General features: G+C 52.1%; 1 protein-coding gene across 1 annotated transcript in view; it reads left to right on the forward strand.

The window, feature by feature from the left end:
* The window catches only part of ASTN2 (astrotactin 2), a 354170-nt gene that overhangs the window by 209670 nt on the left and 117406 nt on the right, over positions 1 to 27094 (forward strand). The window contains exons 14-16 of the mRNA XM_055802618.1: positions 16182 to 16306; positions 16740 to 16844; positions 18398 to 18577. Coding sequence (XP_055658593.1) covers positions 16182 to 16306; positions 16740 to 16844; positions 18398 to 18577 — 410 coding nt within the window. The remainder of the gene's footprint in view (positions 1 to 16181; positions 16307 to 16739; positions 16845 to 18397; positions 18578 to 27094) is intronic.

Consider the following 27094-nt stretch of genomic DNA (forward strand, 5'->3'; position numbering starts at 1 on the left):
AGAGCCTGTCCCTGCTCGCATGTCCCTCTGTGCTGCCAAGGACTCTCTTCCCATCCATCAGCAACAGTGAAGCCACAGCCCAGGATGTGAGCGCCGCAGCATCCCTGCAGCTCAGGTTGAGCCGTCGTGAGTTAGGAGCAATGTGGACAGCTTCTTCTGTACTGAGGTGGCTTAATAACTGCTAATTATCGCTGTGGTGGTTGGGGTGCTCGACTGACCGGTTAGACAAGGCAGTGTCAAAGTTTCTCCTCAGAGGAGTGTGCTACATGATTGCTGCTGCTGCCGTTTTATTGCAAGGAGTTAAATCAAAGCACTCCTCTGGTGATGCTTCTCCTGCGTGGTCTCTTGCGGGTGCTTTGTTGGGGGGCAGAGGAGGGATCTTTCATCACACACCAGAACCCCTCCTTGCTCCTTCCACCACTGAGCCGAAAGCACATTCAGAGCCGCCTTATTCTGGGCATCCCTCTCTTCTTTTAAAAAAAAGGTTCTTCTCTTTGGAAAATGCTGTGTGGTGTTAATAAATAGATGGGATTGGAGCTGATCTATTCCAGTCACACCTCTCGGTCTAGCCGGGAGACTCGGCAGTGGATCCAGCTCGCTAAAGACTAGATTAGAGCAATTTTTTCCCCGTTGCCTCACGGTGGGGCACAGCCCAAACTCCGCACCGTCCCCAAATCACTGGGGGATTATTTTCTAAATGGGTTGTTTGTTTGTTCCTTATCTGTTTTGTGCCGTCTCTTTGCCACAAGGGAATAGAAATTTTTGTTTAAAAGCCGTTTGCAGTTTCAGACTGTTGCTTTTATGCCATTAATATGGTGAAATCCCAAATTACTACCCATGGAGCCAGCTTTACTTGCTGGATTATTACTGCATAGCAAATGGAATGTCAGAGCAGTGCGTGGCAGAGCTCTCCCCAGGGTGCAGCCATCTGCCCTAACCTATCCCTTCCCATCCCTACCTCCAGCTCTGTCTCTCATCCCGGCTTTTGCTCCGGCTTGGCATAGCCCTGGGACACAGGGAGCACCTTGCTCACCCACACAGTCCTCATTTGATTCCCTCCCAGAGGAGATGCAGTGAATCCGGAAAGTTTCTGGGTGTGGGGGCAGAAAAGCAGCCAAAATGGTTCAGTGGCTGGAAGGAAGGAGGATGTGTGTCAGCGCTCCCTCACTGCTAAACACGTGCTGAGCACCGAGTGTTTTCCCCTCTCCATAACCAGGGAGGATGTCTCCAGATGATGTAGGGCTGCAGTGCTGTGCTGTGCCAAGCACCCTTCTACAGACTGGAAGTACCCTTCCCTCTGCAGTCCCTCAGAGGATGCTGTTCCTCACATCTCCACTTATAAAACAGGGCTGCTGCTTCTTTACAGCCTTGGGGAGGGTAAAGGGTGGGTTGGAGGTGGTGCTGAGCACCGGCCAGTGCTACCGAGGTGGCTCGGGTGCTGCAGGGACGGATGGGCACCCACTGGCCCCAAGCATTGCCAGCCTGGCAGCCAGCTCTGCCCCCACACAGCTGCGGTAGTGCTGTCAGGCAGTGTGCCGGGTCGCTGAACTGATGCGGGGAATTGTCATAATATTGATGAGGAGTTTGGCAAGTTAATTTAAAATCTGTCACTCCTTCCTCTCACTGCTTCTCAGCCCTTAATAAACCAGGGTGGCGACAGCAGGTGAGCTGACAGCTCAGTGCCAACCCTGCCAGGGGGCTGCTTTGGAAAATGTCCCCATCCCATCACTCCCAACTGTGCTGGGCCAGGCCTCCTGCGAGCTGCACCCAGTGCCCCCCCAGATGTGGGTGCTGCCAGGGGCTGGGGTGGTGCTCAGAGGGTGCAGCATCACTTCTGGGTGCGAGAGGCTGGGGGGGCCTTTGCTGGTGCCACCCGGCTTGGAACTCGCAGACCAGCCCTCACAAGGACATCCTGCCTCCCCCGCGGCATCACAAATGAAAAGTCTGTAACCAGTTAAATTAACGCTATTGATTTTTTCGTATTTTTTCCCCTTTATTTGAAACCTCCAAGCACAGAAGTTATAATTGCGCTGTTTATTATTCCTGTGCTGGTGAGCTCAGTGCCAGCCAGTACACCAACGCCTTGTTTACCTATTACCCTTCAGGCCGGGATAACGGATGGATCTCTTTTCCAGTGGCTGCCTTCCATTTCATTCCTCTTTTTATTATTTGTTGCTGCAATTCTATTACCTGTTCACAACTCTGAAGCCTCAGACATACTAGTTGGAAGCAATGATGTCTTTCCAAGCCAGGCTAATGCCTCAGGCCTTGGTCCTCAGTAGCTGGCGAGGGGGTCGTTAGCAGTTTAGCAGCTCTGCAGAGCAGGTGCGGGATGTGATGCTCTGGTTCTGCCCCGCTCCCGGTGCGTGCCATGTGGGAGCACTGCCTGCTCCCAGCCAGGGGTGCTGCCTGCAGAGCAGGGATGTCCTGGTGCCTGCTTGTGGCCATGTCACATGCGATGGCTGTGAAGCCCCCAGAGGGCCCCCATCTGAGCTGTTTTCTCAGTCCTATTTTTTTCACCTCTCAGCCTAGCATCAGGGACATCCTGGCTGCTTTATTGAGTCCATCTAGCCCTTTTCTGAGCCCACAACTGGTTGCATACAGACACACGCCATGTATTTTGAGGGCATCTTCACTGGCCAGGCTAAGCATTGAGGTTTTGTCAGTCCAGTGTATAAATGACTAATGCAATAAGCACAGTACTCCATCAGTTAGGTTACTGTTACATCCTGCGTGCATCAGCTCTGCTCCATTTCAAAGTCAGCATCCCACTGAGAAAGAGAACAAACCGTTCGGCTTTGAGTTGGTTATTTCTGACAGTCTGCAGCCACAGGCTTTTTGCACTGGATTGGCAGCATTTTTTTATTCTTCTAGCAAAACAAAAGCAAGCCTATTGCCAACGATATCCTAAAGACAATGCAGGGGTCCAGGGCAAAAAAGATATTTTTTAAAATACACTGAGATGTTAGTAATAGAGGTATTTTAAGTACTAGAGGTTTTCAGACTCATTCTGCACGTGGTGTGGGTAGGATTTAAGAAGCAGGTCATCACATCCTTGGCAAATGCCGGCATGGCTGTTACAGCCACCTCATGTTCCTGCTGCCCCATCCCTGCTCTGGATGCACCTCTGAGCTGCTCCATTTCATTCCTGTCTGCACAGGCAGTGGGGTAATCTCGCACGGGGTCAGTCCTTGCTGTTTGGTCACTGCCTGTGAGAGCCCCACCACCCCCAGCGTGTGCCTGAGCCCCTGGAGGAGGAGGGACGGCTGGAGTGGAAGCTGCCAGCAGAGCCCAAAACTGATTGCACATCTGTGACTTGGGGCTTGGGCTCCTCGCCCAGCTCCTTCTGAGCCCCAGGCAGTGCGTGAAGGTGTGCAGGTTAAAAACTAGGTGGGTGTTTGGAAATGCACCCAAACTCCCCACCTTTATTATGAGGCTGAGGAAATGCCAAGAAGCTTTCACCTCAGCCCATGCCCTGAAAGCAGGCTTTTCGGCCTTGTAGGTTGATGTTTCAAAGGGGAGCTCATGCCGCAGAGGGTGGGCAGTGAGAGAGCAGAGCTGGCATGGTGCCTTGGGAGATGAGGGTACCACGGGTATATACCCGAAACCCACTCGCACAGGCACAGTCCAGAGCCAAGGCACTGCTGTTGGACATGGTACCATCACACACCAAAGCTGATGGTCTGTCACCCCCTGGCTTCTGCTGGGCTGGGGGACAAGCTGGTGGCGGCAGAGCTTTCCTTACCCTGGCAGTGGAGCTGCTGCCCCTGCAACAAGGGATGCCGGGGAGCTGCTCCCCCACCCCACACCCCTGCTCCCTGCTCCCCCCGGCCCTGGCAGCGCGTTTGTGTCTGTGCAGATGTTTGTATTCTCTGCAGCTGATGAAAATATTCATTATCTTGTTAGCTGCTGCGGCGGAGGAAGTTCAGATTTGCATTTCCACAGCTAATCACGCAGCGCAAACAGAGCCTGTCACCCAGCAGTGCTAATTGGGCAGAGCAGTGCTGTGCCCGGGCAGGGAGCCCTCCCTCCTGTCCTTCCCACCGCCCGTGCTGCCGTGCCAGCTGGCATGGCAGGGGAGAAGTGCCGGGGCCACGTGGGCACAGCGTGGAGGTGAGGAGGATGTCAGGGTTTCTGGGATCGGGAGGTGGAGGAAGGCAGCAGGCAGCAGGATGGTCAGCCAGTGAGGAGGAGTGCTGGTCCCCGGGCAGTGTGGGAGCAGGTAGTGGGATCCCAGTCCGGGAACGCTGCTGGGCAAGGGGTGTGTATGTGTGCCTATGGGAAGGTCGTGCCTCCTAGTCCTGGGAGCTTCTCATGGGATGGGAGGTCTGGGGGAGTGCTTGTCCCTCGGGGAGCTGGCATGGGACACAGGCTCCTCCTGCAATGAGCCTGCCCTGCTGTCATCAGGGGACACCTGTGTCCCCCCATGCAGCTCTCAGGGGGCTTGGTGAGGTCTGCAGGGTCTACCCAGGGAAAAGGTGATGGTGACATCCTTGTCTCAAGTCCTAAGCATGAGGTAAACATAAAGGTCTGAGAGAGGAGATGTGGACCCGCACAGGAGAGGAGAGACCGGAGCTGGCGTCAGGCACTTGCAGAATGAGAGCAGGGTTCTGCTCCCCTCCCGGGTCCGGCAGAGGTGCGGTGATTCCTGTGCCATCCCCTCCTTGTCACAGCTCCCTTGATTGTGCCTGGCACTGCCAAGCCTGCCTTTGCTTTTCCAAGCTCCCAAGGCACCCGGGAGGTTTCCCCCTTCCCCCATGCTGTGGGGAGCAGTCTGCGAGATGGACTCACTGACCTCCTAGCCTTTCCCGTCTTTGACTTTTACGATACTAATTACAGCTAGTGTTATTGCATAGTTAATCTGCATTATTAAGAGATGCGGTGGAGATTGGTTTTGTAATAATAACGGCTCAGATTTATAGAGTACCTTTCATCCCAGGGGTTCCTTATTGGCTTTATAGCCTTTGAGTGGTGTACAGGCTTGCAGAGAGGAATTGCTGTTTCTTTCCTCATCTGACGCCGGGTACAGCCGCTCCTGGGGCACGGGGCCTCTGCACCCACTTGAGATGCATGAAAATGAGGGTTATGTTCAGCTGAATAGAAAAGAGAGTGAGGTGGGAGGGTTTGAGGCAGTTAATTGTAATTACCCAACTTTAAGCTGTGATAGCAGGGTTTTTCCATCACGCTTTGGGCACTTTGGTGGTCACCATTAGCATGGGCCGTGGGTCAGTGCTGCTCGCACCACAGGCACCGCTCCTGCAGCACCTCTGGGGACAAGGCTGACACTTACCAGCCCATCACTGCTCTTCCTCACTAGTGCCTGCGCTGGTCGATGGAGATTCCCCATCCAAGGACTAAATCAGCTTGACATTGACTTAGCAATGCGAATCCTTGCTCCAGGCAATGCAGTCACAAGCAGGCACCAGCATGGAGATATCCGAGTGCTCCGCAGCTATGCCAGCTGTCGAGCCATACCTGCCTCTGAGATAGCAGCAGGGCTTGGATGCAGTCCTCGATGCAGCAGAAAATCTTGTCTTGCTCTTTCCCATCCCAAGTGGTCTCTCCAGAGATGGAGGATTTGCCCTTCTGCATGTTGAAGTGTAACTTGTAACTGTATAAACCTGAAGGCAAGTGCTAAGTTTAGGCTCGGGCCATCAGTTGAACTCACTGTCCACCAAAAGTGATGGGCAAGCTGTGCTCCCATCCCCTGCTGCATCAGATAACCCAGGAGTTCTCCTGAATCTTCCACTGCACCCAGTTTCTGGGCAATGTCCCCTTGCTTGGATGCTGGAGCCGTGGCTCCGTGCAGAGGAATGCAGGAGCGGGTGGCGGGGACCAACCCAGCATCACTTGCCCTCTTCCCTGTCCCCCAGCAATGCTCCCCTGCTGTCATGCTCTCACCCTGCCCAGAACGCAGCTGGGCGAGAAGGAGACTCCCATGGGCTGTTGCCTTCAGTAACAGTTCACTTAAGATGAAAGCTGGGGACGTTTGTGCCAGTTCCTTCCTCCCCCAGCATGAGCCGAAGGAGCCGGCTGCAGGCAGAGCAGCCTGCATGCCTGCACCCCAGCTTTCCAGGGGACAGCGCCACTCACCAGCTGTGACCCTACCCACGGGCAGCTGGAAAACATCTGGAGGGTGTGATGGCACTGCCGCTTGTCATCAGGCAGCTGCGCAGCCTGGGTATGATGGCCTGCAGAGCTGGGAGGAGGGAAGCAAGTGGAAGGTGCTCCAAGGCACCTCACTGAGCCCCAGTGTGCGGCTCGGCTCTCAGCGCCCACCTTTCCCTAGGAGGATGGCGAGGGGGGAGCTCACTGCAGGTGCCATCACCCCTCCCCAGCTCACCGCATGTATCATTTTGTGGCTTCCATAATTAACTTTGCACACAGAAATGCGATTTTGCAGATGCAGTCACAAATCCTAGCTAATTCAGCATATGCTCTGGCTGCCTGAGAGTGCCAGGGAGCTGCTGCTTACAGATACATCCCCAAGCGCTGCCCTGCCCGGCTGCTGCCTTTGCCTCCCCTGCCTGTCCCTGGCCCCTGGGGGACACTGGCCTCTGCAGAGCAGAGTGACTGCGATGGTCCGTGCTGGTGGGTTTGCTGCTGGGCAGAACCATGGGCTGGCCAAGCAACCTGCATGAGCAGCTTGGGTGGGCACTGGGTACCAACGGGGGTCACCCCGGGCTCGGTCAGTCCTGGCACAGGGATGCTGGTGCAGCTGGAGCCTGTGCTGGCATATGGCAGGCCTTGCATGTAGGGGAAGCGGGAGCATTAACTGCGTTGAAATGACTTTGTCAGAGTGCCAGCATATGAAATGTGTGGTGATATTGCAGCCCTGCCACTGCCTGTGGCTGTTTTTCCTCTGCTTCTAATGACTAATAGAGAGAAGACAAAACAATTTCTATTAGTTTCTCCCACGCTGCCATGGGTTTCTTATTTTCCAAACCTCATTAGAGTTTGTAATACCATGGTGGTAGTCAAGAGCAGTCCGAATCACCCTGGGGGGGAAGGAAGAGCCGAAGAGATATGATGTGCGGCCCAGTATTAACACTGCTCCTGGTTCATTTCCAAGGTCCCTCCTGATTCCTTTCCAAACTCTTACACCTTATCTTCATCTTAAAGGTTAACAATGAAGCTTAGGGGAGAGGGAGAGAGAGAAAGAGGAAAAAAAAAAAAAAAAGCTTAAGATCCTAAGTTGTTAAAGAGAATGGATGTGTGTGCTGAGCAGAGACCTGGGTCTGCATTTACATTGGAAAGGCAAATATTACTTAAAAGGCAGTGCTTTTGCTTCCCAGGGCATTGCAGCTGGGTGTGGGTTTCTCTGGGAGAGCTGCTGGTTCAAGGGGCTGCTGGTGTGCAGAGAGGCCACTGGCTTCAGGTCACCATGCCTAAATGCTGTAGGAACTGGATGCAAGTCGGGTACCAGCCTCACGCCAGCTCCTTGGGAAGTCCCAGCGTGTGCTCCTGGCTCCTCTGAAGTCAGTGAGAGTTTTGCATTTGTTGCCTCACTACAAATAAAGCTAATGAAAGCACCAGGCATGGAGCTGTTTGAGCAGCACTTGGGAAATGACTGCAAACAGTATCCAAACAACCCACACAAAAGGACCCGCAGCCTGGACTCAGCTCATCACGGAAATAATCATTCAGAGGTGTCCAGCCTGGCTGTGAGTTACTCAGGTGTAGAAAAAACATCCCCACAGAGAAATTGTCCCCAGATCATCTCACGGTGGCCATAGCCTGGTGGGCAGAAGCTCTGTGAGCTGCTCCAGGAGGTCCGTCTGTCATCTTCTCCATCCAAATCGTTAAAAAGCTGAAAGTGGCTGAGCTTATGGAAGCCGACAAGGTCAGGCCCTTCGGCTGTCAGTGGTGGCGAAGCTAATGGAGGGAGACACCTTGAAGAGCAGATACAAGGAGCAAGACACGGATGCTCCTGGCAGACACTGATCAGTGCCAACCCTTTGCAAACAGGCAGATTTCTCATCAGCCTCATCAGCCACATCAGCTAGTGGACATTTCCCAGACCTTCCAGTCAAGGAGGGATAGCACACGGCTCAGACATGTCCTCCTGGCCCTGCCACCAGCTTGCAGGCTCAGGACGGGGCTGCTGATGTGGGCAGCGGTGGAGCCACTGCCTATCTCACTGGTGAGATCAGCCAAACACTTAATCCAGAGCCACACAGGGAGAGGTTTTGGCTACTTGCTCATTTGCTTTGCCCCTGCAGAAGGAGGAGAAGAGCAGAGGTGCGTGTGGAAGAGCTTGTTCTGGGTGATGATGCACCTAAGAGATGTGATGCACCTAGGCAGTGTGGCTTGAGCAGGGCAGTAGTAAGGAGTTAAGCAACTTAAGGATGCAAAACGTTGGGTCAGGCATATGCTGGATTGTATTTCATCAGTTTCTTTGCTGCTTCACAAAGCAAGCAGATGATCAAATGGGGTTTCCAGCACTAAATGCAAAGAACTTGCAGCCTGCTCCATCAGAGGGAAGAAATTATTGGTGGACTATTTTGGGCTCTGGTCCTGGTGCAGCTGGGAGATCTTACCTGGGTTTGAGTGTTAACGATGGCAGCTTTTGCACCAAGTCACGTCTCCCAGCTCACATGCACCGCACTCCCTGGGGTTTCACTGTCTGCAAGTGTGGGCTTCCAGGAGCAATTTGTGCGAAGTTGTGAGGCAAAGAAGAGACAGGTTGCCACTCTTTTCCCTTTCTCCAGTCACGGGCATGTCTGCTTATTTTTTGTCACTCTTTCGCTCAAACATAGGGGGTTTTTTTGACTTTTCTTAAAACTTCTTGCAGAAAATCATGTTTAAGCTTAGGTTAAGCATGGGAAATTTCAATCCCAAAAGGAATAATCCATATATTTGCAAAGTTCTCTAAGGGACTAAAAACTAGAGCTTTGCTTGGGATTCCTCTTGCAGCTCCGACTCCGTAATTAAGGCATAAATCCAGCTCTGCGTGCCTGCACGCTGCCTGCTGCACAGGCGCCAGGCGTTGCTGTGGGAACCGTAACTTTCCAAATTTGTTTTTACTCAGCACTCCATTTCAGCCTGTTCCCAACAGGCGCTGTGGTGGAAGAAAGATCCACAGCCTACCGTAGGATTTCACCCACAGGAGACACTCTTTACTGGAATAAATAAATAGCTGTATAGTGAGAAGCAGGGCGGGGAGAATAATAAGTGATGAGCAGGTGCTGGGCTATGGACGCTCCACCTGAGCTTCCTTGTTTCTGCTGGCCAGAACCATGTACTGGTGGTGGAACTCCTCCAGCAGCATGTCCTACCCCCGCTGCCTGCTCCGGGGCTTGCCAGGGTGCAGGAGGGAGATCCCTGCTCCCATTGCTCATGGCTTCTCTACCTCTCTGTGTCAAAGCAAGTTCCTGTGTGTTTCCTTTAGAAATGGCTTCAGGAGAGGATGCACTTCTTCTCCGTGTTGGTGAACGTGATGTTCACTGTGCCATGGTGGTGGGTGCTGCTGGCTGAGTTTCCCTGGTGTGTGGTGGCATTACTGCTGGAGGAGGGCTTTAGTGTTTGGGGGATGTTTGGAGATGATCTGCAGGAAAATCAGTTTGGAATAGTCCAGCATTGGTGGAGCATGATGCTGATGGGCGTGGGCATGGGCACATGATGCCCGGGTCCAGAGGAAGGGTCCTGCTGCTGACCCAGGCTTGGGCATGAGCAGTGCAGAAGCTGAGTTATCGGTTCAACAGCTGAACTAAAACACCCCCAGCAACATGCTTTGGATTACTGTGAAGGGAGTTTGATGTTCTGGTGCACTAATAGAGAATGGGAAAGTGGTCACAGTCTCTGTTGAGACTTGTCTTTAGCTACTGGGAAGATGCAGGACCCCCTGGCAGGGACGGAGGTGGTGGCACCACAGTGGTGGCAACTATTCATCTTACTCTATTTTGTACTAAAAATATCTATTTCTTTATTTTTCATCTATTTTGTACTAAAAAGAAACAACCACCAAAAAAATCTCTGCTTGGGTTCTGCAACAGGTTCAAGCAGAGTTGACAAATAGCTTTGGATCAGCTGAATTCCTGGTTTACAGTGAATAAACTATTCACCGGGAAGGAATTCCCTTCCCTGCCTTGGCTGGCTCCCGGGCAGCAGCGCTGCTCCCATTGCTCTCATCCTTCTGTCTGGCTGTCGCTGCTCTCTCAGGTCTTGAGGTCCCATGCCCATATGTCATTTGGTGACTGTCACCATCATTGTGCCATGGCTGGGGACCCTGCACGGCACCACATGCCCGGTGGCACAGGCACTAGTGGGGTTGGCATCTCCTGCTCTCACCCACAGTTCCTGGTGATAGCCACCACCCTTTGCCCCGTTCTGTGGCTCTTGCTGTCCCCTCCCATGCTTCAGTGTCCCCACATTGGGCCTGATGAGGGAAGAGGAGCCCCGGTGGTGCCACCGAGGGCCTCCTGCAGCTGTGTCAGTGCAGCGCCACAATTAATATTCCAGTGCCAGGATCAAAGAGCCACCGAGACAGAGCCCACGGCATTCTGCCGGTGTTGGCTGAGCCCTCTTCAACACCTCCCCATCACGGCGCAGGTGACTGCACCACCACACAGCCCCAGCCCTGCGTTAGAGTGGGAGCAGGAGGCGTGGGAAGGGGGGTCCCAGTCACCCCCAGCCCCACAGTGGCTATTGGGGCTCAGTCTGAGGGTATGTGGAGGGGATGGTGCTGAGCATCTGTGCATGCCCGCAGGCGTTGCAGCCCCAGCGCTGGCATGATTTACCTTCCCGAAAACCACCTCAATTTAAATGCTAATTATCCCTGAACCAGGGGGGTAAGGCAGCTATTGAATATTGTCAGGCTGCTTATTGCTGGCGCTGAAGTGGGGCAGGCTGGGGCTGCGGCAGGGAGGGACTGGCAGCGCGGGGACAGGTCCTACAGCAGCAGCAGGGCTGATGGAGGGATGGGGCTGATAGCTGTGGCCACACGGTGGTGTTCTCCGGGGGACATGGGTCTTCTCTCTCCCCACAGCTCGGTCCAGCCATGCATCATTGCAAATGGTGGTTAGGGCTGAAAGTTGTGGAGCTGATGGGGGCTCCAGGGCCTGGCAAAACCTGACCAGTCTGTCCTTTTTTTATCCTGTTTTGTTAGACTGGAGTGGGGCCTCACTAAAATTAATGACCAGTAAATTTGGAGTAAGTAACTGCTGCTTCAGAGGGTTTGCATTAAGCCTTTGTAATTCACCAGTGCCTGAGGTCACGGAGACATGTGGAGGGAGATTTACAGCATGCTTACCTTCTTCAAAGTGGCTGTGGAAACAGGACACCCTCTTTTCTGTCTCTCAGTGACTCTAAATAAATTTGTTTTGGTGATGACAAGCTAAAAAGAAGGTATTTCTGAATGTCCCCATGTCAGATGCAGGCCACCCCAGCGGGAAAGCTTCTCTGAGGGAAAGTTGGGTCAAAAGCTGGCACAAAATAACCTCAGATCCATCATGTTCTCCCCAAGCCATTGCAGGGCAGGAAGACTAAGATTAATAAATTATTTTTGCCGAAGAAGGCATCCTCTCAGACTTGCATAGCAGAAAGCGCAGTCCTCACATAGTCACTTTGCTGAACATAAGCATGCTGGATGATAATGTGATTAACATTTGTAGCTGCGCCAGCTCAGATAAGGGTAATTAAATCTCATGCTTCAGGGCATGAGCTAATCACTTGTGGGGTCATTTTATATACATATATATATATATATATATATTTTACCCCTTCATGAATATGTTTGCCCGGTTGCTGGGATGCAGGGTGTGCATCCACTATCAGAGGCGGGTGGAGGCAGGGAGCCCCATGCCAGCTGATGCTTGGATTTGCAGTGAGAGTTGTACAGGAGCAAGGAGGGTTTCTGCAAGGGTTGGTGAGCAGAATCTGGCCTTGAGGCCGTGTCCTCCAAGAGTGAAGCGTGAAGGGAGGAAGCCACATCTGGCTGAGTCAAGGAGCTGAAGCTGCTCCTTCACCCAACAGTGTTGCTAACAGGAAAATGATAGAAATGTGAGTCACCAGCTGAGCTTTCACTACTGCGGGCCATCCCACTGCGCGCTTGGCCCTGGCTTTCAGTGCCTTGGCAGGAGGACAAGGTGCTCTAGGGCTTAGCAGAGTCGTGCCATGGACCAGGACCTGGCAACTGTGGCCACGTCCAGAAGGATGACAGCACTCTGGCTCCTCCTCAGTGCCTGCATCAGCCTCTCCTGCTCCCCCCAAAACCCCCTTTCGCTCAGAGATGCTGCGGGATGTTGGTCCTTTTTGGAAGCTCTGTGAGATGATACCAGCACTGCGAAGCACAGTAACACAGCTCTATGCTGCACCGTGCTGTGGCTGTATTGCATGACCTTGGGTGTATTATTTAAGGTTAGATTCCCCAAAAACATCTCTAGTTTGTGTATCTAGTTTCAGGAGGACAGGAGAACACCCGCACAGCAGGCTCTTGCTGTGTGAGCCCTCCTCCTGGTACCTGAGCAGCCACTAATCGCCTTTACCCCAGCAGCACCTCGAGATGGAGGGAGCTGCTGTCTGTTACCTGTGTCACCTGCAGCAGCGGGTGCATTTTACGACTCATCCAAGGTTACATGGAGTATCCACCAAAGCCAGGATCTTGAACTCAGTTTAATCCAGGTGAATGTTTTCCTTCACAGCACACTTTGCCAGTACAAGAGCTCAGGAAAGCCTTTGGCCATTTGACTTTTCCCAGCATCAAGACTCGTTTATCTGGAAGTCAGCTCCCTCCTGAGTCAGGGATGTAGCCTAGGTTGGATGCTACTAGGGACCGGAGCTGTGAGGGAGAAACAGCACTTCCTTGTATAATGACTTAGTTTCTGCAAAATGCCCCGAGAGATGTTCAGATGCCCACCAGCAGAGCGCTGCCAGTCAGCAAGTGGATTCAGTGTGCATCATGCCAGAGAGCACTGCGTGCTCTCTGCTCCTGTGAGTATCTGGCATCTGCTCCGTGAGTGCTGGGGAGATGCTGGGGGCAGAGCAAGGGAGGATGTTGTGGGGTTAGCAGGTGCTGGGATCAGGCAGGTTTGCCTGGCTTGCTCCTGATCCCATCAGAATAAACCTGGCTTCATAATCAGTAGGAACCATGAGGTCATGAAGGCATCACCGTGCCTCTTGGAAACAGCGTGGCCCCCCAGTTGTGAACCCTGCACATGGTCCTGCACCCGTGCAGAGGTGCCGGTGGCGCAGCCATGCCCCAGATGGAGGCATGTGCAGCAGCACATGCGCAAGGATGCTGTCACATGCCTCCCCTCGTCTGTCTCCCTGCCCTGCACACATTGCCCAATGGCTTTGATCAGAGCTTCCAGAGAGCACAGAAGCCTGGCAGAAAGGCTTTTTTTGTGCCTCTACAGTGAGCAGCACTGCGAGCCGCAGGGTTATTAGTAAGGTGCAGTGGAAGAGGAGCTGCAGCCCTCTGCCGGCTGTGGCTCTGCAGCACACTGCCCTCCACGCCTGCCGGGCACGAGCGGGTTTGGGCATCCCCATCATCTGCCCTCCCAGTTTGCCCAGATGCAGCGGGGGCTTGGCGCAGTGTTAGCTGGAAGGACTCTACAGGGGGGCTGTGCCATGCCCGGACCCTGTGTCCAGCGGGTGCTTCCTCCACGCAGCTTCGGCTCATCCTGGCTTTGGGCAGGCAGGGAGCAAGGGGCTGGAGGTGGGGAAGGAGGGTGGAGACCCAGGAAGGCTTTGATAGCAAAAATGCATCATTGAAGCCCTCCTGAAGTCCTGCCTTGTACCGCTGCTCCCTCCCGTTACGGGAGCACGTTGTGGGCACCCACCAGTGTGTATGCCCATGCCTCGACTCGTTCTGGCCCCTTGTTTTTCCTTGACCTTTCGACTGCGGAGCAGTTAAAGCAAATGGCATTACAGCAAGCGGCACCACCGAGCGTGGCTTTTTGGTAAATACCTTTTCACAGAGGCGTCAGCTCTGAGCAGCAGTTGCTGCGTGCAGGTTGCCCTGGCACCAGTGTGCGTCTCCTCCAGCTTCTCCCTCCTGAGCTGCCAGTGCATGGACCACCAGCCCCCGACAGCTGTCCTGCCACCCAGGTGGGCTGGCCTTGTGCCCAGGGACAGCCGATCCATGAGCTCATGGCACGGGTGGGTGTTGGTGAGATGGTCCGGGTGGGTTTGCATGGAGGAGACGCTGCTTCTGCATCTTCTCTGCTCCATGTTCAGATGCAGGGCACGGGGTTAACGCAGTCTTCTGGTGTCTGCCGTGCCATGTGTTTCTGTGCCCTGGGGCTGGGCTCTTCTGGCATCGCTGAGTCTGTCCCCTTGTGCAAGGCGGTGTGAGAGTCCTTGGGAAGGTGCTACCAGCCACTGTCATTGTCCTGAGCATCTCCTCCTGGTCCTTTCGGAGATGGGATGCAGGCAGGCCTCCAGTGTGACCTGCCTGGCCCTTGAGCTAATCTCCTAGTGCAGGGTGTGGGGCTGACCCACCAGGGAGGGGACGGTCCCTGTCCTCCGGGGTGGCAGGTGAGCTCAGTGCAGCTGCATCCTGCTTTTCTGGTGCAGCATCACGCTTCTGTGGGGCTTTGGGATTTGGTAACACTGACAGCTTTCTCCCTTTTCAGCTGAGGCAGAGCAGCAGAGACACCAACACGATTCTTTCCATATTCCCTACTGATCTGCCTAATTTTGCAGCCCCTGCTTCCCACCACCCACACCGCTCCTGTCTGCAGCAGTAATTGCACTTTGCCATTTGCATCACTGAAACAGCAAAGGGCTCAGAACAGCAAAGGACCACTCAGCCGTGGGGGATCCCACGCCTGGTGTGAGCGACAGGAGATTTGCGAGCACATATGTGAGCGGGAGGCTTTTCCTCTCAGACAAATAAACCACTTTTTCTCCAACTGTGCCTAAAGTGAAGCTCCCGAGACGCAATCAGGTGCCAGCAGCTTTGAGATGGGGAGTGCAGCGTGAAGGCTCATCTCAGTGCTCCTCGCCCACCTTGGGGCTGGGGCCATCCCCACGTGGGACTGCTCCCATATGCACAGGGATATGGCCTTCTGCTTGCCACTGGTACAGGTTGCACTGGCCATATCCTGGCCCTGGAGCATCAGAAGAGCCCCAAGGAAGTGCTCCACCAACTCAGCATCTTGCTACAATGGGACCCTTGGAGATGGCCAAGGTGTCCCCACTTGCAAAATGAACATAGGATGATGGAGCATCACTGCTAGGATGGGCTGCAGGGAGTAAAACTGAGGTAAACCGGCAGCTGTTTAAAGGAAGATCTGTTCAGAAAACACGCCGCTCGGGCGGGCGGTGCCAGCCTGAGCCTCCCCCCAGCTCCTGGGGCTGACCTGATTTTGCAGGAACCTCCCTTTTTTCTGCTCTGCTGCCCTTTTGTCTCTGCACCTGGAGGACGCAGAGCCTCCTGGCCTATATTTTGGCTCTAAGATCAATATTTAAAATCCCCCCCTCCCGTTTCCTTTGCGCAGGCGCGAGGCATTTCGCTTGCCGGGGGAGGTTTGTCTCCCAGAGACCTGTCTGTTCACCATTTCAAATAATTTCCCCAGCATCGTTGTTCTAGAAACAATTCATTAGGGGCCTATTATACAATGTTATACCTGCCAAGGTTAGAAAAGATCCCCCAGGTGTGGTAAAATCGTGCTGTGAGCTGCACGCGCCGGCTTTTTTTTTTTTTTTTGGGTGTCTGTCTGTAAATGTGCCTTTTACTCCTTTTGGAGATCCAGTCATCTGGGGGCAAAGCCGCGGGGGTGATGCTGCTGTCTGGGATTGCAAAGCCCCAGCTGTGCGTGGTCTGGTGCTTGGTGGTTTTATACTGGAAGTTGGTGCAGGTGGTGGAAAGGGGCAGTTTTGGGGTGTAGCAGCCATTCCTCTCTCCTTGCTGCTGTTTTCCCCCTCTCCAGTGGCACACTTTGAAAATCCAGGCCAAAACCAGTGGCTGGGTCCCCAGGCTGAGACCAGCCCCACGTTACTGGAGAACTAACGGAGCCATGGTCCCTGGGGAGCTCATTAAGCATCACCTTGGAGGGCTGTGCTGCCAGGGGTGGCTGGTGGCAGGGGCAGCAAACCTCATCCCCTGTAAGGTCTCCTGCTTGGAGGTGTCCCTCGCCCTCCCTCGGCCTCTGTCCCCATGCTGCTGGGGCAGCTCAGCCCCCCTGCCTGGTCGTGGCCTGCATCGTTGCTTTGCAGTTGTCTTTTTCTCTCTGCAGGGAGAATAACTTCATCAAGGACTTCCCACAGCTGGCCGATGGCCTCATGGTGATCCCGCTGCCCGTGGAGGAGCAGTGCCGTGGCGTCCTTTCGGAGCCCCTTCCTGACCTCCAGCTTCTCACTGGTACGAGCTGCCCCTGAGCTCAGCTCCTGCTGGGGCGAGCACAGGAGCAAGAACCCTTTCTCCCACCCTAGATCCCAGCATGGTGCCCAAGGGGCATCAGCACTCCTGAGGTGCTGGTCTTGGGCTCCTTCATGGCATCCCTCCTGTCTGTCCGGGGCATAAATAGCATATGGGCTCTGCGAGTCTGCCCTGGCATGACAAGGCAGCATCTCCATCCCTGTGAGCTCCAGGCAGCCGCAGCCTTCGCAATGCTGGTCCTGCCAGCAGCCTGAGGACCCCGTGGCACAGCCACTGGAGGTTGCCATCCCTGCTACCATCCCGTTTCTCTCCCCTGTGGTGTGTAGCAAAGCCATTGCTCTGTGCAAGCATTAGGCATTTCCCAGAGCGTGGCTGTGGGGTCAGCAGGGGCTGAGCATCAGCTCTTCCTTTGCAGGGGACATCAAGTATGACGAGGCGATGGGCTACCCCATGGTGCAGCACTGGCGGGTCAGGAGCAACCTCTACAGGGTGAAGCTCAGCTCCATCACCCTCTCTGCAGGTGAGGGTTTCTGATAAGAGGGAGACGTGTGTCCACATGGGTGGGTGGCTGGTGGTCTTCTGCCCCAAGGCATGGTCGTGCCAAGCATCTCACCAGCGTTTCCCAGCCCCAGGCTCTGCGCGGGCAGTAGCTCATGCTGTCAGTGCTGCTGCAGAGGCAGGCAGAGCGATCTTCCTGCATTTTACAGGGGGGAAACTGAGGCAGGGTGTTTGTGCAGCTCAATTGCACAAACCAAGAGCTGAGGTCAGAGCCAGGATCAGGCTAATAAGCAAGACTTCTGGGAGGATTCATGTGGGGGTGGCTGTTTATATGTGTATGTATGAAACCCAGTAAGTTCTTGAAAAAATGTGGTTTCAAAAGGACCCAAAGCGCTTGTAAATGTGGGTCATATAAAGCAGGGAGTTGCAGATGAAGAAGGGGTGGGCGGGAGGATCCTGCAAACGTCAAAACATTTCACTTCCACATTTTTATAGCTACACATTTTGTTTCAGAAGCACTGAAACATTTTGTTACGACCTGAAATGTTTTGCCTTTTCATTTCAAAACAGCATTTTTTATTTAAAAATCAACCTGTTTTTTAAATGGAGGGAAAAAAACAAGGAAGAAAGAAAAGATTTAGTGCAGACAGATGCAGAGCCCCAGAATAAAATAACCTGCTTAGAGCTGAAAAAAATATTTGGGTTCAGCTCAAAATGAATTCTTCTAGCTTTTTTATTAAACCAACCTTTTCTTTCAATAAAACAACCAACCAACCAGCCAGATAACCTCATTTTGGTGACAGTTATGACGTATTTTCTTGCAGTATGTGTTCCGTTCCACCACTGAACCAAAATGATGATATCAGCCAGCTCTAAATGATGCCACCGATGCCTCCACAATATTTCATCTCTGTAGACCAGTGAGGGTGCATGTCCTTGTCCTGTGCTGGAGTCCCTGCTGTCTATACTGACACTGCAGGGCGTTGTTCAAGAGGTGCCCTGGCCCTTGCGCACCCATGGAGCTGCAATCAGCCCAGCCCCACGTGTCCTTCTGGGCTGTCTCCAGCTTTCCTAAAAATAGTTATCGGTTGTGCAGGGTATTGACACTGGGGATGGTCTGCAGTGCAGTCTGTAATAAATTAATCCTTACACCAGGAGAACATCTCTGGTTATGGCTACTGCGAAGCAAAGGCCAAGCGCATCCTCTGCGGAGAGCGCTGACAGTGTGCCAGCAGCCTGCAAAATGGGCCAGAGCTGGCGCGAGGGTATGTAGGGGAGTGTGGGGGCGTGGGTGCACACACACATGTTCACGTGCACATCCCTCTGAAATGATTTGAGAAGTGTCTTAGGGAGAGGAATCATAGCAGGATGCCAGAGCCACAGCCCAGTGCAAATAGCTGGTTGTGGATTCCAAAGGATCATAAAGACCATGGAGGCAAGAGAGGAGGAACTGCATTTTGCACCCATGTGGGGATGTGTACATCTTGAGCAGGGATTTTCTGGGCCTCCTTCCCCCCAGGCTGTGGCTGGCAGCCCTGCCTGGCTGACCCACGATCCCCTGCCTCCTTCCCACAGGCTTTGCAAACATCCTGAAGATACTGACCAAGGACAGCAGCCGGGAGGAGCTGCTCTCCTTCATCCAGCAGTTTGGCTCCCACTACATCGCGGAGGCGCTGTATGGCTCCGAATTCAGCTGCACCATCCACTTCCCCAGTAAGAAGGTCCAGCAGCAGCTCTGGCTCCAGTACCAGAAAGGTGAGGAGGGCGGTGGGAATGGGTGGGGTCACAAATGCTGGTTATCATTCGTGCTGTTTTCCACCCATCATCCCCTCTCTGCTGTGCACACACCATCACCATGCTGGCTGGCAGGCGCATACAGGAGACTGGTACCAAACCAATTGCCCAGCAGCAGGCAATGGTGGCACATGTCCGTGGGCAGCACCCCTGAGCCATCCTGCCTGCTCCTGCCCTTTGGCTCCATCCTTCCCCAGGGTGACCCAGTTCACCAGCTGCCCCCAGCCCCGCTGTGGTGGCCCCCACACACCGGGGTGCTTGGGGTCAGGTGATGGAGATGTGACATAATTGAACTGCCTCAGAATGGCTTCGTTTTATTGCTTGTGACAATGACGGTCTTTAAAGAAGTGTATTAAATCAATAGCAGACTCATTGTGCTACACCATAAATAACGAGACACATCATTAAACAGGGCAATAAACTTCAGGACTTTGAAGTAATACAATTAGGTTATGTTTATAAAAAACTCCCTTATCGCTGGAGCCTTCCATTTGCCAATTCATCTCTCTTCTCCAGGGAGCTGGGGATACTCCCTGGGTCTGTGGTGTTTTATAGGGCCCGTTGTGGGGCTGATGGTAATGGAGGTTGTCAAGGCACTGGTGTCGTGCCCCATGGGCGCTGCCGAGAGTGGCCTCGTTTGGTGGAAGCCAACAGATGGGATGGAGGTGTGCTCCCACCGCTGCCTCTGTTGCTTTCTGCTCTTTTTTTTTTTTTCCTGTCTTCCCAGCACAGCTCGTCTTGTAAGCGTTATTTACAACACCTTGTACTTGTTTGTTCTGCTTTTAAATAGTGATAAATGAAGTTTGCCATAGCAATGCCCCTGTTTAGCAGCAGAAAGCGTGGTGGAGGTGTGTTGTTTACATACTCACAAGGTATTAATCATTTGGGCACGCTCCCTGCAATCCCTGGGCAAATGTGTCAGTGGGGAGCAGAGCCGGAATGGCTCCATGGCCCCAGCACTGTCACTGCAGACACTGGGTTTCTCTGGAGATGCCGCATGGGAACAAGAGGCAGTCACTGCAGCCTCAGCCTGGCGCAAGCATCGCTGCTGTTTCACGGTGCTGGGGCCAGAGGGGAGATGAACAGTGGCAACACTTAATCTGGTGGTGAAATATCTCCCATTTCTGAACCCCCACCTTCCTCCTGGCCGTGGACAGCGGTGGTTCCCAGGGCTCAACCGCAAAGCCCCGCAGTAGCACAGGGCCTGAGGTGAGCAGTGCCTTGCTGACAAAATAATTTCCTTTTTAGTGCATGGTATGTAGCTGGCCGAGGCGAGCACCCTCGCTCCCCACCCAGCTCCCACCAGCACCCCTGGAGCTGTGCCTGCCCCATGCTGCTCACAGGACGGCCCTGGCCGGCTAGAGGCATCCAGAGCACTCTTGCCCACCACCAGCAGAGCACCAAAGCACTCACAGGACCCCGGGGATCCCCCCCGAGTTTTGCATGCAATGCCTGGACATAAACATTTAGTTTCTGGCTGTGCAGCATTTGGGCACTGGGTGCTGGCTCTGACCTTGTTCTCTGTGTGTGGCTCCATCTGTGGCTTCAGTAGCTGTGGGGTCAGTGAGGCTGGACGTTGGGGCTGGCGGCACTGCAGAGGGGACCAGTGTTGTACTTAGTTCTTTGATGGCCAGAAAATGCTCTTGAAAGGACACTGAGGATGTTGAGGGCTCTTGCTGATACTGGGGGAGATCAGCTCTGTGGGCAGAGAAGGCATCACGGGAAAACCCAGGGCTCGCTCACTCCGGGAGAAGCCCCAGTTAACTAAGAGAAAGAGCTTGCTGTTTATGGTAGATGGATTTTATTCCCAGCTTCTCCACTGATCTACCCTCATTTTGCCAGTGACATAAGGAGGATCAGCATAAATAGGTCCAGCTAGACAGTTCTGGATGCCTTCTCTGCTCAGAAACAGCTCTGGCCTGCCGGGCTCCCCGCTGCTAGCCAGCCCGTTTCCGAACTGCTCAGAGAGTGTACATATGCATCATCACTAATAAATACAAAAGTAAGGCCAGGATAACTGTAATTTGTTAGCGTACAAAGCAGGTCAGAAGAGGACGGGGAGAGGAGAGTCTCGAGCTAATTGGAACAGCACCAACTATGATAAAAATGCACACTGCAGCGTGTTTGCAGCATCACACAAAATTGTTTTGATATTTTAATCAACTTCATAAATCAATCGGCAGGCCTCGGGAGGAGGCCTTTGCCAATAAGGTGCACAATCCGTGCGTCGAGCCCTAATTGAAAACATGGTCTTGAAGAGGCGACCGCGCCGCTGGCAGCCGGACTCGTGCAAAGCGCCAGGCCAGGTGCTGGCTCTCTGCAGGGGCTGGAGCAGCCCAAACACCGCGCTCGCTGCCGGCACAGGAGCCTGTGATATAGGTCGGTGTCTGCAGAGTGCTTCCTTCAGCCACATGGAGGAGAAAGGGATCTGGCTCTCGCCAGGGACAGCAGAAAGTTGGTGGCTTCTCACTGCCTGGACCCCCAGCCCTGCTGGAGTGGGTGGGCTGCGGGCACCGCTGGCATGTGCAGGCTGCTCTGCCTCTAGAAAGGCAAACTGTTCTCCTTCCTCCTGCAAGCAGATAAGGTGTGTGCTGGGGAAAGCAAGGCAAAAGAGCTGCCTGCCCTTGTTCCTAAGGATTTGCAGGAGTGAATCCTCCAAGTGAGAGAGCCAGGGAGGCACGGAGGCAGGGCTGCAGCACACGAGTGCTGTGCTCCTTTCAGGGCAGGCATGGAAACGGCCCCCAGGCTCTCCCCCTAGGAACAGTGTTAGCCTGTGAGCAGAGCAAAGCAAACCCCAATTTTAGTTCATGCAGAGTGATTAAAAGCCCATTTTCTGGGCTGCTAGTTCTGGCTCTGTGCAGCCAAGCAATGCTTTAACTCTGAGCAGGGACCTTGAGATCGACCTGGCCATTGATCTGTACCAGAGGAGCCCTCATCAGTTTTCTCCCCCATCGAAGCCAGTATTTAACACTGATGGCACCTCATTAAGTTCGTACCAATTATGTGAGCATCTTTGTTTGGCAGCTGGGACAAACGTGACACTCCTGGCCACCTCCTGTTGTGTGTAAGAATGTTCTGGGTCTGGCTGGGATGGAGCGAACTGGCTTCATTGCAGCTCCTGTGGTGCTGTGCTTTGGGTTTGTGGCTAAGCCAGTGCTGATAACACCCCAGCACGTTGGCCACTGCTAAGCAGTGCTTGCACAGCACCCAGGCTCCCTCTCCACAGCACCTAGGCTGGAGTGGGCAAGATGTTGGGAGGAGACACAGACAGGACTGCTGATGCAAACTGGTCTATTCCACACCGTATATTGCCATGCTCAGCAATGAAACTGGAGGTGGAGGCTGGGAGTCACCCTGCCACAAAAAGAGTCACAGAATGTACAGGAGGAAAGACAGCGACCCCTCCATCCAGCATATCCACCTGCCAGGGACCGCTTCATTCGCTGATAAACATGTATCAGAGACCTGGTTGCTTTGTGGCCCCTCAGTCTGGCTAGATGAGGAAGAGGAGGAGAGCTCAGTGAGGGAAAGGAAAGAGGTGCTGTGACAGCAAAATCTGACAGCAAGACCTGACAGCCCTGGTGGGACTCTCCCAAGAGCTGTTCTAGCTTGCTCATTCACTCTATGATAGTAGATGGCTAGATGATCTTTAAGGTCCCTTCCCACCCAACCCATTCTATGATTCTGTGATACATGAAATGCAGATCAAAAGTCTGTAAGTGCCCCAGCACCTAGAGAAAATGGAAACGTTATCAGCAGCAATGTGGAGGGTCTCTTCTTGTCAAGCATTTGAGTGACAACTCGTTTCCTTCACATGGTGCAGACTAGCTGAGCCTCAGCGTGGGAGACTTCTGTTCTCCAGCTGGGAAAAGTTGGAAAAAGAAATGGCATGCTGGTGGTGTGCTGCGGAGGAGGAGCACGCAGCCTTGCAGGAGCTCCTCTCCCTTGCCACTTGAGGACCTGGGAGAAGCTCAGCTGGGGAGCGGGGAGGGATGCTGATGGGCTCGGGATGTGCTATGCATGGGTGGTGGAGACTCAGAGGGCTTCACTACCTGACCACGTTACGTTGCTTTAGGTCTGCAGTAAGTGAAATGTTTGTTTTTCTTGCATTTCCTATGATCTCTGGATAGTTTCCTGGGCTGATGTTACCTGGCCACATTGGGCAGCCAGCAAGCCGAGCTTGGGAAGTGGCTGCTACAGATGTGAAAGATGTTCCCTCTCAGCAACAGGTCACTTACTAAAATAGCCCATGGAGGGGCTGTGCTCTGGCAGGTCCTATCACATTCCCGAAGGCTTTCTGCCCACCAGCCTCCCCAATACTTTCCTCCTTTTGAACTATATGTTGTTGATCGCATTTACCTTTAAGAGGTTACAGCTTTCCTGCTTTCTTGTGAACTCAGCAGTTCAGACAGAAGTTCTTCATAAAACACAAGCCATAGTAAGGACACAACCTCAAGCTCTGCTAAAATAGCAGTTCATATTCTTCTGAGTGGGGTCTGTGGATCCCTTCTGTCTCTTGAGGTTCTCATTCATCTCCCTTCAGGTCTGATACTGCCATAACACAATTAAGATTGAACTAGTCCACGAGAACTTCTAGTTCTCATTTCCTAGACGCAATCAGGTGCATTAAGAAAGCTACAAGGCAAGCTCTGCATCTATTAAAGGAGGTAATGGCTTTACCCTTATACCTGCTCGGTCAGAAGTGCATAGAATTTCCCTGTCCTTGAGATCTGTTCCTATAAACAACCACTCTATTTAATCTTTGTAACACTCTTACTTGCTTGCGGTGTATGCCATTATATTTATTTCAAACCCTCAGATTTTGACATTTTGTTCGGAGGAGGAAAAAACAATCTAGCTGGTTGCCGTGAAATTTAGTTTAGACTAAAATATGTGCCATGACTCAGTCTGCTAAATGACCTTATGCACTGCTCATTGTAATCCAAAATTGCCAGGCAAGTCGAGTAATTAGTTGTGCAAAATGAAATAACTTTAAATCCTCGCACTGAGTAATGACCCAGAAAAATCACTTAAACTATACAATAGAAAAGACTTGGAGCATCTGGCTTTATTTTTACTTTTATAGTTCTGCCCCCTTTGATTAAGAAACAGGCTGTCTCCCTCATCCCTTTAGAAGAAACGCTGGCTGTCAGTTGCCGCTACCCTAAGAAATCAAACTTCTCATAAAGTGGCAGGGAGGGTCTAACAGCAGCGGCACGACAGTTGTTCTGTGTTTGATAAACCAGTAACTCGTAGCTGTTTAAAGAGCTGCCTTCACTCAGATCCGCAAACCCAGCTGGGTAGCAGGAGCAGGGGGAGAGCCTGCACATACTGACGTACTGATGCCCTGGAATGCCGAGCGGCGAACTGCTTAGCTCTCTGCTGGCTCAGCCTACATACACTGTTTCTAACATGATTTTTTGTAGCATTTATCAAAATTATCCAGAATAATAGGTGAACCCTAATAGCAGCCCTGCTACCAGCCCCAGCAAATATGTCACCTCCACAGAGGGACAGAGCTGAGCCAGAAAGCCCCTTGATGAGCCAGGGATGCAGGTGATGAAGCCTTCAGCCAGGCTTCCACATCCTCTTACTGAGCGCTCCATGCCAGTGAATTTGGGCCAGACCTTTAAAACATCAGGTATCAGCTACAGTGAAAAGTAAGATATTGCCCTTGTGGGAGTATCGGCATGAATTAAGGTACGACATTCTAGTATTTGTTTATGAGGTGGGTAGGGAAGTGTCAGATAAAGTTACATGAGACCTGCCAAGGAGCTCAGATTTATCCTCTGCAACCTGACAGCATAAAAGGGGTCTCGTAGCCATTGTGTTCCCAAGTCTAATCCCCACTGGCTGTAAAAACCAATCTGCCACCAAAGGGAGGAGATGAAGTGTTCTTAATAAGAAAATGAGCCATTTGCAATGCACTTTTAATTGGATCAATTTTTCCTTTATTACAGAATCTTTAAAAACCAAACACATACGTACAACCAGACAAGCTCTTTTTCCAGGTAGAGAGCAGAAGCCAAACTATTTTGTCACAATCCTTAATTACTCCATTTCATCTCGTTTGGCAGATGATCACAACATTGTGTAGGGGCACCATGGCAAGAAATACAGCTGTGCAAAATCATCTCGCAATCACTTCTGAGTTTTGTCAGGGGATGTGAATACCCTGGGCGAGGGACAGCAGGTTTTCTTTTTCACTTTTCTGACTGAAACCCAAGACTAGAAGAAGAGCTGCAGGCAACACACCCCCGCAGGCGCTGATCGCAGTGTCCTGGCCCACCAGTGCATCACAGGATAGTGTTATTTTTCTTGAATCTCTGAGAAACAGATGACAGACGCTTTGTTTGAACTGTGTAACCAGGAACAGGCTGGGGTAACCAACTGCTCAGTTTACTGGACCTGCTTTTATGTCCCTTCAAGCACTCTAGGAAATGTTATTGCTAGTAGTGTGATGTTTATTGCAAAAAAAAAAAAAAAAAAATCCATCGAAACAGAAAATGACAGAGGTACATATTATCATAGATAATATTGCTTCAATTATTCAGGTCCACAGTAGCTTACTGCTTGGAGCAGTTCTTAGAAACAGGAGGAAAGTTAAAAAAGAGATCAGTAGGAGAGGAACTGCCATTACCATAATACTGGAAAAAATGCCTTGAGTTACAATGTAATTAACTGCAGAAGGGCCCAGTAATAGCCATCATCTCCCAAAAACATACATGCAAGATGAGATCGGTTCCCCAAATTGCTGTTACACACCTTAGGCGACTACCCCTCCCACCCAAAAATAGAGAAGCAGAGAATGTAAATAATTACGTGCAAGTTGGTAGCCTTGGCAAACACACAGAGCAGCTCAGGAGGGAAGCGGGGTTCCATTCCCTTGAGGTCGCTCAGCACCATCTACCATGCTAGTGTCTTGGCTCCTGCTCCCTTCTCCGCAAGCTTTTTCCAGCACATTATAACAAGGGAAACCGAAAGTTGCCCTGATGGAGGGGCACCTCCATCGCACAGCTGGTGTTTGTTGTGTTGACCCTCTTCAGTGCCTTGGATAAGCAGAACAGGGAGGGGAAAAAACCAAAATCTCACCAAAATCTGCTCCCAGCGCTTCTTTTGCAAACCCTGTAACTGCCAAACAACTGGCGGGAGCAGCAGCAGCTCGGAAGCCGGTTTTACTTTGCTGTTTCACTAGGGGAAAATATATAGGAGTTTAAAAAAAAATCACCTGTTGCATACATGTTGTAGCACAAGTAGCAAACAATTTGCTCTAGCATGGCAGCCACCATAAAATCAGCTTTTATATGGTCTGTTGTGCCCCCAAATTTGCAACTACATTGTTGATAGCAACAAATAAATGCACTGCAGTGTAACTATTATCTGTGGCAGATTAACATGCTACCACTGTGCCCTATTTAAATGCATCTTTCCTTCAATAAACTATTCTAGGCGAGCAGCACCACACTGAGGAACACATTTATCAGCCAGGAGAGTAGCACTGTGGGGGCCTTGGTTCACACAGCTGCAGTTTTGTGCTTCATTTGGCCCAAAGCCGTGATGAACATGAACTCTGGTGCCTGCTGGTGCCGTAAAAAAAAAATATTAAAAAAACATATCTAAGGAATGTAGTGTTTTGCTGTGCAAGGGAAAAAAACAGCAATGCACCAATGGACACGCTTCCAAGTATTAACAAAATAAAAACGAAGGAGTACCACAAACACACACACACACTCCTTCTCAGCAGCGAGTAGCTTGCACATACTAAGTGCAGATGAGTGGAAACCTATTCCTAAATGCAGTGGTCTGGAATGCAAAATAGTGAAGTGCAAGTGAACAAAACAGTATGTTGCATCTAACCTCATTTACTACAGTCTCCCAGTCTTATTTCCCCAGCCCTTACCCCCTCCCCACGAACCTTTCTATACCAGACCTACCTTCCAAAGACAGTTTCCAGGATACATTTAATAGTAAAACAACAGTAAATATCAACCATAGGTTCCCCTCATTTTTTTTCCTCCAACCCCCTCTCTTTTTAGCCCCTTCTACCTAGCAGAACTCTTAGTAGAAATAAAAACCCTGTTGCCATCAGAGGGCAGTTTTCTGGCTCAGCTCAGTCTCCCATGATTGCACAGTACTCACTTCACATCGCACAGACATGGTTCACAAATGGCACAACAGGGGCGATCTCCTGAATACCAGAAAAATGAAGAGAGAAAACCCTCCCTCATCAGTCTGAAAGTAAAGCTCCATCTCTGAGCAGCTGAAGAGGGCTATTTCGTTTTATGCAGTGCTGCAATGGGAAACTGCTTTATCTAGTAGTTGCCCAGACAACTGCTACCCAGTTCCTTGCAAATACCACAGCAAGAACAGGATTGCCTCTCTGGTTCTCTAAGGGAAGCTCAAGAGCAGTCAAGTCAGCGTTCATGGCACAAAGAAAGATACAGTGGTTGAAGCTGGAAGTGTAGGAGATGTGATGCA

This window comes from Falco peregrinus, chromosome 1, assembly GCF_023634155.1.
Source record: "Falco peregrinus isolate bFalPer1 chromosome 1, bFalPer1.pri, whole genome shotgun sequence".
Classification (NCBI taxonomy): Eukaryota; Metazoa; Chordata; class Aves; order Falconiformes; family Falconidae; genus Falco; species Falco peregrinus.